This window comes from Coenobita brevimanus, chromosome 110 (genome assembly GCF_032717465.1).
Source record: "Coenobita brevimanus isolate Jiangsu-jjx chromosome 110, ASM3271746v2, whole genome shotgun sequence".
NCBI classification, from domain to species: domain Eukaryota; kingdom Metazoa; phylum Arthropoda; class Malacostraca; order Decapoda; family Coenobitidae; genus Coenobita; species Coenobita brevimanus.
This window is the reverse complement of record NC_137063.1, coordinates 4,922,625-4,935,098: the sequence shown is the minus strand read 5'-3', so window position 1 is coordinate 4,935,098 and position 12,474 is coordinate 4,922,625. Positions and strand designations below refer to the sequence as shown.

Genomic DNA, 12,474 nt, shown 5'->3' with positions numbered 1-12,474 from the left:
AAGTAGTAAATGGCAACACATATATACTAGTTTCCTCTTTCAGTGTGTGGCGGAGGTCCAGCAATGTCCACCACAACTCATTTCATCAGTGCTCCCACTTGTTACAGCTGGAGAGGGGTGCAACCATGCTTCTTGGGTTCCTTCATGGCACAACATACAGCACAGGCCCGACACCACTCTTCAACAGCCTGACACATGCCAGTCCAGGAGAACCTCTCTCGTAGCCGGCTTAGAGTTTTCTTCACTTCCAGGTTCCCACTAGTAATCTGGTTATTAGACTCACCCAGGATCGCAGACCTCACTTTCTTCAGAACCACCAGTTGCCAATACTTGCTGAGGCCATCGAATGTCTCCCACTGATGCTCCAGTAGTCCGTTGCTCAAATGAAGAAGGTCCCACTGACTCCAGTAGCTCTTAGTCGGAGGGCTGAATCTGGAAACCTCTTCCCAAGATGGTTGGACTATACTCCGTTGCAGCCACTCTAGCACTGGTTGTAAATCTGTATCCTCCATCTGCGTCCTCTTCAGGTCTTCTTCAACTGACACTGGCCCTGTAACTGCCATACTGCTGCGTTTCTTGTTAAGATTCCCATTCCTTCTTCACTGCCTGCAGTTTGTTCTTCTGTCTTCTCGCACACTATCAATCAAGGTTCTCTTGCATTCCCTAAGTGGTGGGGCTTTTTGGGAAAAACTGGCTGGTTGTTGCCTCTTGTCACTAGCTTTTACTCATTTACCTCCATCCTACTCATCTTCTGCAGCCTTCTTCTTGTCATCCATCTCACATGGACAATCATAGGTGCAGTGTCCCACCTCACGTCCAACACCTTTTTGTTACAATCGTAGATTTCCCTGTATTGCTCTGTTCTTGCTCCTTCTTCCATTATTAACAATCCTCCTTTTTGTTTCCTGGCTTCCCACAGAACCAACAACCTCCTCTAGTATTCTGTTCCCTCTTTCACTTGCAGCAGTCCTCTTTCCTGTGTCCTGGCCTTTCACAGTACCAGCAGTTTCCTTCAAATTTTTCCACTTTATGTACCTGCCCCTTTCTTGCCTTGAATCCTGCACTACAACATGCCTGAAAATTGGGCATACTGGACCTGACGTAGGACTCATATTCTAGAGCCCTGGCTAGCGCTTCTTGCATGCTTCTGGGTTGTGCCTGCTTCACATGCACTTTTAACTCTGCACTATCAAGACCATCGATGAACTGGTCCCTCAGAAGAATAGCCAACAGGTTAGGTGCTGCTCCAGGGTGTGCCTTGTGTGTCATACTATCCAGGTCGTGGAGGGACTAGCCTCAAGCCTGTACTTGGGTCTGGAATCTTGCTCTGTAAACCTCAGTCTGGTACGTGGTCCCATGTGTGCGCTCCAGCACTTCTACTAGGGACTTATAACTGTTCCTCTGTTCCACAGACAACTGCCCAAGGGTCTCCATTGTGCACCCTTGAGGCTAGTAGCAGGCTGGGCTGCCCTCTGCCCATCATCCCAACCATTCTGATCAGTAAGTAACGTAGACTGCGCATGGTAAGCTTCCCAAGAATACTCTGCCATCAAATTCCTGAGGTTTCTTTTTATATTGGACTCCCATTATAGCCATGCACTTCACTGGTTTGGGGCCTAAAAACTAGGGCATCATAATTAAGTCCAGGACTTAAAACTTCTGCATTCTGATTATTCAGCCCTATAATTCTACCTTTAGATGCTTGAGATTTGTCAAGATCCACCATACACTGTCTATTTTTTTCATATGCTCCCTGTACACTAACCTGAGGCTCAGCAGTGCAATATTTCTCTATTGCCTCAATTCTCTCACTAATTATCTCTAAATGGCTGTCTAAATTATCTCTAAATGGCTGTCTACATGCTTCAGCTGGTTGTCTACATTCTGTCTGTACTCCATAACTTTTCCCTCACTAATCTTCTGCTGGTTGTCTACATGCTATCTACACTCCATCACATTATTCTTATCTCATACTTCTGCTGCTCTAGTTTGGCATCTGCTTCCTCCTTAAACTGTTGCTGGTCTTCCTTCATATCCCCCATGAAAGCATCTAGCTGTCCTTGCATCCTCAGTTGTAACTCCCTCTGTTGCTCTTGTAATGCCTCATGAAGCTGTTCATAGTGTTCTGTCTGTTCTTCATTTTGTGCTGTAATTGCTTTTTGAGTTCTTTCCGTCCTTCATTGTGTGCTTGTATTTGTACACTTTGTGCTTGTAATAACTTCAAAATTGCGGCTAGCAATGCCTTTTCTTTCCTAGCTTGGCCTTTTGTCTGTACGCCTTCTGCCTCCATGTCAATGATCCACTCTCATGACACCACTGTTACATCCCCATTCCATATTGCCACAGGCTCCTACAGCAGTAGTTCAGTATAGGAAGGATGTTGCCTAGTGAGTTCTTCATATGTTCAGCCTTTCGGTGTGCAACAACAAGATCGGCTCAGGCGTTGAAAATAAACACTGGCTTCTTTAGTTCATTGTCTTTATTTTCCAGATAACTACGCTTAATGCTTGCCAACTTCATTTTGCAGTTTGCACAAGTACCGGAGGTATACAGTCTTCTCTAACTGAACTAAACTCAGACTAAACTGACATGAAACTGACTGCCCAAGGTTCTTCCACCTTCTTAAATAGTCTTCCCTTCCTTTCCAACATTCAAGGACGTGCTGGTACCTGCCCCTAGCAACAACAGTTACTAAATTGGAGACATCCAAAATATGCCAGAGGAAGAGAGAGGTGAAAAGATTAGTGAGAGAGAGTAAGAAGAGAGTGGATGAGGAATTTGGAAGGAATTTGAGTGTAAAGTGGAGGGAATGTAAGAAAATGTTCTGGAAAGTGGTAAAGAGAGTTAGACAGGGTACCAAAGAAGTTAGTTGGGGAGTGAAAGATAAAAATGATAAGTTACTAGTGTAGAAGGAAGAAAAAGTGAGCAGATGGAGAGAACACTTCAATGAATTGTTGAACACAGAGAATGAAAGTAATGCAAGTATAAGTGGCTGGGGAATGGCTGGGAGAAAGAGGAATGCGAGAAGAGAGGAAGAAATCAGTAGGATGGAAGTTATGGAAGCAATGAAGAAAGTTAAAATGAGGAAAGCCCCAGGAATTGATGGAGTATGTGGTGAAATGCTGAGGCATGGGGGAGAGATAGTAGTAGAATGGATGTGGAAGATGTGCAGATTGGCCTGGGAGGAAGGTAGAGTCCCGGAGGATTGGAAGTCAGGTATAATTGTTCCCCTGTACAAAGGAAAAGGAGAAAAAGAAGTGTGTGATAATCATAGGGGCATTTGTCTTCTTAGTGTAATAGGAAAAGTGTATGGTAGGATACTTATTGACAGAGTTAGGGAAGTAACAGAGGTATTAGTTGGAGAAGAACGGGGAAGTTTTAGGAAGGGAAGAGGTTGTGCGGATCAGATATTCATTCTTAGATCCTTAGTAGAAAAGTTTCTAGAGAAGGGAAAGAAGTTGTATGTAGCCTTCATGGATTTGGGGAAAGCACATGACAGGGTGGATAGACAAGGACTGTGGAAAGTATTATGAATATATGGAGTAGACGGGAAGTTGTTGAATGCCATGAAGAGTACGTATGAGGGTGCCAAGGCTGCAGTGCATGTGGATGGTGAACTGAGTGATTTTTTCTATTTGAAGGTTGGATTGAAACAGGGATGTGTCATGTCTCCTTGGTTGTTCAATCTGTATATGGATGGAGTTATAAAAGAGGTACAAGGTAGGGCAGTGGATGTTGGAGTGGCCCTAGTGAGAGAGGGCAGTGTTTGGAATCTCCCTGTACTGTTGTTTGCAGATGATACTGTGTTGTTAAGTGAAGACGAAGGGGAGCTGCAAGGCTTCGTGGATGAGTTTGGGAGAGTGTGTAAGAAACAGAGTCTTAAGGTGAATGTAGGGAAGAGTAAAATTATGGTCTTCGTGAGATGTGAAGTAAGTGAATGTACAGTGAGACTGGATGGGGAGGAAATGGAGAATATGAGTGCTTTTAAGTACTTGGGTAGTGTGCTGAGTAAGGATGGAAGTTTAGAGGGTGAAGTGCTTGAAAGGGTGCAGCAGGGAAGAAAGGTTGCTGGCTCCTTGAAAGCAGTGATAAGAAACATGGAAGTGAAAAAGCTACTACACGACAGTATTATGATACCAACTCTAACGTATTGAAGTGAAGCTTGGACGTTATTGAAGCGACACAAGTCAAGAGTGAAAGCAGTGGAAATGAGTTATTTGAGAGGAGCATGTGGAGTCACATAGAGAGACAGATTGACAAATGAGGAAATGAAGGAGCGGTGTGGTGTGGATGAGGATGATGATAGGAAGTGTTAGGAGAAACACATTAAGGTGGTTTGGTCATGTGGAGAGGATGGAGAGTGAGAGACTGATGAGGAGAGTGTATGTGAGTGAGGTGGAGGGGGGGGGAGGCTGAGGATGAGATGGAGGGATGGAGTGGAGAGATATATGAGAGAGAGGGGTGTGAGCTGGGAGCAGAGCAGTGAAATGGCAGGGGACAGAGGGACATGGAGGCAATTTGTTTGTGACCACCCCGTATGGAATTGAGGCGTCTGGCAATAGATAGATAGGTAGATAGATTCTTACATTACATAACACTCTAAATGCTTTAGCATACCAATTACATAAGTTAAATATCACACAAATAAAAACATTATAGAGGAATTGGGCTTAAAATTTAATGCATAACTTTATAATATAATTCTGCTCACAATTAGGAGGCTAACTGACAACTCTGACATGTAGTTGAACTACGAGAATCACTGGGAACCCTCCAGTATAGGTATACCCTGGTTTAACGATGTAGTTGGTTAGGTTAAAACATGTTAGGCAAGGTATTGTATATCAGGGTAGATTTAACATGTAAAGTAATGAGATGCATTTTTCGGCCTAGAGTTTCTCCACCCCCCCAGTCAAGTTCAAAACCCACCCAAATGAGCCCTAAAACAAGTTTAAAGCCAATCTAAATGGCCTAACAGCTGTAAAAGAAGCTACCCTAAGCCAAATATCTGTAAGTAACTCACTAAAACCAACAAATAGAATCTGAAAATCATCAAATATAAGTCTGGAAAAAATCAAGCTTAGTAAACTGTACCCCACAGTGACAATGTTCACCCCACCTATGGCTAAAACACAATAATCTAAGTCTAAGAACAGTTTATAAATCAACCTAAACACACAGTTTTAGTCTAAAATATAATCAAAATCAGTAAAAGAAATCAAAACCTATCATTAAACCAGGGTTTGGTCATCGTTAGGTGAGGTATGGTCGTGTTTCTACTCCCATTGTTAAGCTGGGATATTGCATCTAAGGGTATCGTATATCGAGGTATACCTGTACTGCCTAACTCGTAAATCCTGCTTGTCAACAGTAGATTAGTCTCACTCTTGTAAGAACTTCCTAGCATGGGCCAACTGGCCAAATGCAATTATCCTCTCTTCTTACATTTTTATATTTTATTGCAGGGTGGAGTGATACTAAGTGAAGGATGAGTGGCCTGGTTCAGCTGGCCGTGCGGAGTATCAGGGGTTGGAGTGTTGATAAACTGACAGCCAGGTAGGTTAAATGATGAAAACAATGTGGTGGCAGCAAGAGAGAGAGAGAGAGAGAATGTCAGTGAGGGAACAATGTTTGAAAAATGAGTGGATATAAATGGAGGGCTGATGGAACTGCGGGGCTGTAGAAAATCACATCGAATATCAGTGTCTGCAGAGCAGTAGAAATCAGATGTTCTTGTTTCGTGGGTGAAGGATAAAATATCGTGGTACAGTGTATCATGCTGAGTCACTTAGTATATATGCAAAGAAATGGGATTGCTAGTTCCTGGGAATGCATATGATGCATGTGGAATGTAAAATCTACCTCAGCTAGGCCAGGGCCCATTAAAAATGCAGGTGTAAGGTCTAGTGACTCTTCAGGATAATTTTATTAGGTCAGACAACATAGGAGGCCATGTAGTGCTCTGGTCTTGATGGGGAAGGTTGTAACTAGGAAACCTCATGACGTTGCAGTGTTTTTTGTAGTGTCATTGCTCGACCCACTTTTCTGCCAACCAAGAGGAAGTGAGAGGTGGAGGAGGAGGAGGAACTGGCCATGATCAATTTTCACGTGGCTTCATGGGATGAGACTAGCGAAGAAATTTCTTGATTGTTATGCTTGGCAGCATGAAATTCTGGTTATTGTTTGGCATCTTTCATTCATCCTAGGTTTCTTCCAGTTTTATTTTCTTACTAACATGTCCTAACAGTTTTCACCCTCCCACCTTCTTCCCTTATGAAGCTAACTTCCACAAAAGTGTAGGTCTTGAAGGAGAAAAATTATATGGAGGGGAAAAAATTGAAAACTAAGGAAAATAATACATGATTCAGTGCAGGAAGCTATGACAGGAATCTGAAATAAAAGCAATGAATCATAGGGAGAGAAGTGGAGATAGTAAAAATGATTCAGCACCCAAAGCAAAAGAAAATAATATGGGAAGGAATTAATGAAGAAATGAAAACTATAATTGGCTGAAGAAGTATAATAAACAATTACGGCAAAAAGTTTCAGTTTTGGAGGCACCCAAGGAAGAGGTTTCAAGCCACATTCAACATTACATAGACATAAGAAATGGTGATGGGAGGAATCATCTCAGGCTCAGAGAGCTGAGGAGAGTGCATTGCTTCCTGTTTCCAGTTATTACACCTCATAAGGCATGATGACCTTCCCTCACTGTCACTGTCTTCTCCACTCTTGAAATGAACTTTTGATGATGACATTCTCACTCTTAGGCTACATGTCTTTTTGCAGTCTGAGAAACATGCCTTACTCCAGCCCCTACTTAAGAAACCTGGTCTCAATGCGAACAGCATGTTAAACTATTGTCTTGTCTCTGATTTGTCATTCTTGTGTAAAGATTATTGAGCGGGCTATACTCGATCAACTTCTACCACTGCCTGAACAAAATGGAGTTATTCTCCATGTTCATTTGGCTTATAGGAAATATCACTTAACTGAAACCGCATTGAAAAAGTAAATAGACTAGAGAGAACATTTTAAGTGGAAATCAATGAAATCCAGAATGAGCTATGCAGACAAGGAAAAAAATGAAGAATTAATAAAGGAAATAAACAGAAAAGCCACAGCAATAGATGAACTATCAGCTGACGTAAATTCACTGAGAATGAAAGCTAATGAAATGGGATGTACAGTTTTCAACCATGAGAGATTTATGGATGATTTCAGAAATGATGTGGAGAAAATCAGGCAAGCAAGCAGTCTGATATACCAAAGTAGTAATATTGAAGAGAAAATCTATCTATCTATCTATAGCCTGACGCCCTAATCCAGCAAAGGGTGGCTGCAGAGAAAACACCTCCAGGTTGCTCTGTCACCCACCATTTTACTACCCTCCCCCCAGTTCACTCCCCCCTCCCTCATATACCTCTCAGCTCCATCCCTCCACCTCATCCTCAGTCTACCCCTACCTCTCCCTCCCCCCACCTCACCTACATACACCCTCTTAGTCAGTCTTTCATTCTCCATTCTCTCCACATGTCCAAACCACCTCAGTGTATTTCTCCTAATCTTCTCAACTACATCCACTTCCATCCCACAATGTTCCTTCACTTCTTCATTCGTCAACCTGTCCCTCCACGTCACTCCACATGCTCCTCTTAAGTAACTCATTTCCACTGCTCTCACTCTTGACTTGTTCCCTTCTTGTAAGGTCCACGCCTCACTTCCATATGGCAGGGTAGGGATCACAATACTATCATGCAGTGACTTCTTAACGTCCATATTCACCTCCCTATTTCTCATCACTGCTTTCAGTGAACCAACAACCTTCCTTCCCTGCTGTACCCTTTCATGCACTTCATCCCCCAAAGTTCCATCCTTACTCATCACACTACCCAAGTACTTGAATGCACTCACATTCTCCATATCCTGACCATCCAACCTCACTGTACATTCTGTGACTTAATTCCTCTCAAACACCATAACTTTACTCTTGTTTACAATAACTTTCAGACTCCTCTTCCTACACACTGTCCCAAATTCATTCACCAGACCTTGCAACTCCCATTCATCTTCACTCAACAATACTGTATCATCAGCAAACAGCAACACTGGAATCTTCCAAATCTCACCCTCATTCATTAGAGCCACCCCCACATCCACTGCCCTACCTTGCAACTCCTGTACAACCCCATCCATGTTTATATTAAACAGCCACGGAGACATCACACAAACCTGTTTCAGTCCCGCATTGAGATCAAAGACCTCACTCAGCTCACTATCCACTCGCACCGTAGCTCTAGCTCCTTCATACATACTCTTCACAGCACTCAGCAATTTCCCCTCCACTCCATATATTCTTAATACCTTCCACATACCTTGCCTATCTATTCTGTCTTAAGCTTTCTTCAAGTCCATGAAGACATCATACACTTTCTTTCCCTTCTCTAGATACTTCTCCACTAAACATCTTAGAACAAATATCTGGTCTACACATTCTTTTCCTTTCATAAATCCCCCTTGTTCTTCTCCAAGTAGCTCCTCTGTCAGTGAGTAATCTGCCATATATTTTACCAGTCACACTAAGAAGGCAAATACCCCTATGGTTACCACATACTTCTCTCTCCCCTTTTCCTTTGTATAAAGAAACAACTATACCTGATTTCCAGTCCTCTGGAACCCTTCCCTCTTCCCAAGCCAGTCTACACAACTTCCATATCCACTCCACAATAATCTCACCCCCATACCTCAGCATTTCACCACACACTCCATCAGTTCCTAGGGCCTTTCCCATCTTGATCTTCTTCATTTCTTCCACTACTTCTGCCCTACTGATATCTTCCTCCCTCCACTCATCTCTTCTTCTCCCAGCCTTTCCCCAACCACTTATACTCGCGCTGCTCTCACTCTCTACATTCAACACATCCTCAAAGTGCTCCTTTCATCTCCTCAGTTTCTCTCTCTTCTCCACCAACAATCTATTATTCCTATCTTTCACTCCCCTACTATTTCCCCTTTCACACTGTCTTACTTTCCTTACCTCCATCCAAAACAATTTCTTACTCTTCCTCCATTTCACACTCAGATTCCTCCCAAACTCTTCATCCACTTTCTTCTTACTCTCCTTCATCAGTCTCTTCACCTCCCTTCTGCTCACATATACCTCTCTCTTCTCTCTCTCATCTTCTCCCCTACCTCTACTCGCTAGCCATTCACTATATGCCTTCTTCTTTTGTTCCACAGGTCGTTTCACCTCATCATTCCACCATGCTGTCCCTTGCACACCCCTGCATCTCCTCCTCACTCTACAAACCACCTCACATGCTGCACCTATCTTTTCCATGAATATCTCACATACGTCTTCCACCCCTTCCATCTGCTCTGACTCATACCTTCCCAATCTTTCTTCCACTATGCTCTTATACTCTGCCATTTTCTCACTGTCTTGCAACTTCTCCACTCTTCTCACAGGAGCTGTTTCCTCCTGTCTTCCCCTTCGTCTCTTCAACCATTTTCTTTTGCAGCTTTACCTTGGCCATCATTAAGTGATGGTCCGAGATTCCATTCCCCCACCCTCTCCACACTCTTGCATCCAACACTTGTCTTCTCATTCACTCATCCACACACACGTAGTCTGTCATTGCCTTTCGTTCAACAAGTTCACCATTCATCCTCTTCATTACTCTTCATGTATACCTGTGGATCATCTTATGCTGAGAGTATGTGTTAGCCATTGCCAACCCCATACCAGGATAGATGTCCACCAAAGCACTACCATTCCCATCTACTTCAGCTGGCACACCCCACTGACCAGTCACTCCATCCACTCATACGTTCCCAACTTTGCCATTCATGTCTCCAGTTAAAAGCACTCTCTCGCTCCTCTCAAATTTGTCCATATACCAGGTATGCTTTTGCTTCAACACTTGCCCAAAACTCATCTTTCACTCTTTCCACTTGGTCCTCTGTCGGTGCATACGCACATACAATCACCCACGCTTGTATACCTACTGTCCTTTCATCCTCACCCACTGTTCCATACTCTCATATATTCTCCTTCCACTTCTTGTATATCATCAGACATACTCCCTCTCTTGCCCTCTCATTCTCATGAACTCCTGCACATATACCTAAGCCATATTCCCACGGTCACCCTTTCCCCTTTCCATTTAGTTTCAGTCAATCCACATATATCCACTCTTGCATCCTCAAGCCCCAGAACAGTCTCTCTCTCTTTCACTTCATCATTCACTCCTCTCACATTCCATGTCCCCACCCTCAGAATGTCCTTTGTTCATTCCCTAGTCATCAACGTATGGTCCGTCCTGGTCCGAGGAGCTTTGTTTGCATGTTTAGTTAGTTCTTTTTACGGGGTGGGGCACTAACCCACCACGAACCCTTTTAGTCGCCTCGTACGACAAGCAGGGATACTGGGGGAATATTCTTGAAAACCCCCTACCCCCAGTGGAATATCAAGAATTATAGTTTTCTTTATAGATGTATAGACCTGTGGAATAGCCTGGACAAAGAGATCGTCCAGTCAAAAAACTTAAACGAGTTTAAAGCTAAATTTGACTTTTTGAGAAACAGAGATGGGACCCCACGAGCTTAGCTCGTTTCCTGTATATCACTATTAGGTAAATACAATTAGGTAAATACACACACACGAGTGATAACTTCAACAAATGTTGATGAAATGAGCCTTCCAGACTATGCTGGTTTCAGTCCTACCAGTCAGTTCATTGGGAACACAAAAGTCACTCAGTCTTCATGATGTGTAGGGCCTCCTTGCTCTGCTGTTTTGCCATGTCATAGTTACACTTTCTAGAGTACCTCTAAATGGAGGAGGCACATAGTGAAAGAGATAGGCTTTCACAGAGTCTTAAGCACATTATTCACACAACAAATGAGTTTGGGGGAACCCATTTTAACCAGTCCTTCCTGAGAGAGCATGATCTCTCTACTTCCCCATGGCCCATCAAGTGACACCACACAAAACAGCAATGGCATGACTTACAACCAATAGAGAGACTGGTTTGACTTTGGTTTCTGCTGGACTTGTAACCTGAGCTTGGGGATGAGATTATCAGGTAGTCATTTCAAAGATCAGACAAGCCAGTGATAACTACACCAAGGGAATGTTATCATGGTTCACAAGGTATTACAACTGGAGATAAAAAGCAATACATCCCCTCCTTAGTTCTCTTGAGTCTGGGATATTTACTCCCACCACCATTTGTAAGTGAGTGAGTTGGATAAAGAGAGAAAATGATAGAGTGTCAGGAGAAATTGAAAGATGAGTGGAACGCAGTGAAAGATCGGAATAATGGCAGTGTGGAGGAGGGATGGCAGTTGTTTAAGAGTGCTGTGGTGGGGAATGCGGAAGAGGTGTGTGGTGTGAGACATGTGGGTGGCGGTGTAAGAAAAGGAAGTGAATGGTGGAGCGAGGAAGTAAGTATGGCTGTGGCTGAGAAGAGACATGCATATGAAGTGTGGCTGCAGAGGAAGGATGAGGTGTCATATGAGAGGTATAAGGAAAAGAGGAATAGGGCGAGAAGGGTTGTGCGTGATGCTAAAGTGGCAGCAGATGAGAGGTGGGGTAGGTGGTTGACTAAGAATTTTCAACAGATTAAGAAAATGTTCTGGAAGGAAGTGAAAAGGGTGCGAAAGGGAGAGTCTGGGAAGGAAGAGCGAGTAAAAGCAGAGGATGAAAGGATGTTAATTGAGATGAATGCAGTAAGGAAGAGATGGGCAGAGTATTTTGAAAGATTGTTAAAAGTAGAGAAGGAAAGGGTGGCTGAGATTGTGGCAGATTGTAGGGTGCAAGGAATAAATGTGTTGGGAGAGTTGAATGATTCTTTGATCACAAAGGAGGAAGTGCAGGAGGCAGTAAAGGAGATGAAAAAAGGGAAAGCTGCAGGTATGGATGGGTGTGCTGTGGAATGCCTGAAGGGTGGTGGAGCAACTATTGTTGACTGGTTAGTAAGACTGTTGAATGTGTGCTTTGTGAAAGGTATGGTGCCAATTGACTGGGCAAGTCCTTATCTGGTCCCATTGTATAAAGTTAAGGATGATAAGTATGAATGTACTAGTTTTGGGGGTATAAGTCTGTTGAGTGTTGTAGGTAAGGTGTATGGTAGAGTGTTAATTAAGAGAGTTAGAGAGGGTACAGAGGGAGTGATTGGTGATGAGCAGTGCGGCTTTAGGAGAGGGAGGGGATGCGTGGATCAGGTGTTTGCTGTGAGACAAGTATGTGAAAAGTATTTAGCGAAAGGCAAGGATGTGTTTTGGGCATTCATGGATTTAGAGAAAGCATATGATAGAATTGATAGGGAGGCTTTGTGGACTGTTTTAAGATTGTATGGACTTGATGATAGGTTACTAAAAGGGGTGAAAAGTTTTTATGTAAATAGTAGAGCATGTGTAAGAGTGGGAAATACTGTGAGTTACTGGTGTCTCATGAGAGTGGGGCTGCGA

The 12,474-nt window shown here is 43.2% G+C and overlaps 1 protein-coding gene across 3 annotated transcripts in view; it reads left to right on the top strand.

Moving 5' to 3' along the window:
- The first annotated feature begins 1,412 nt into the window (after positions 1-1,412).
- The window catches only part of LOC145417319 (enoyl-[acyl-carrier-protein] reductase, mitochondrial), a 155,054-nt gene continuing 143,992 nt past the window's right edge, over positions 1,413-12,474 (top strand). The window contains exons 1-2 of one of the 3 annotated variants that reach the window (XM_080285995.1): positions 1,413-1,500; positions 5,466-5,556. In XM_080285995.1, the coding sequence (XP_080142121.1) occupies positions 5,489-5,556 (68 nt within the window). In that variant the 5' untranslated portion in view covers positions 1,413-1,500; positions 5,466-5,488. The remainder of the gene's footprint in view (positions 1,501-5,465; positions 5,557-12,474) is intronic. The other 2 variants (XM_080285997.1, XM_080285996.1) reach the window with 2 other exon arrangements.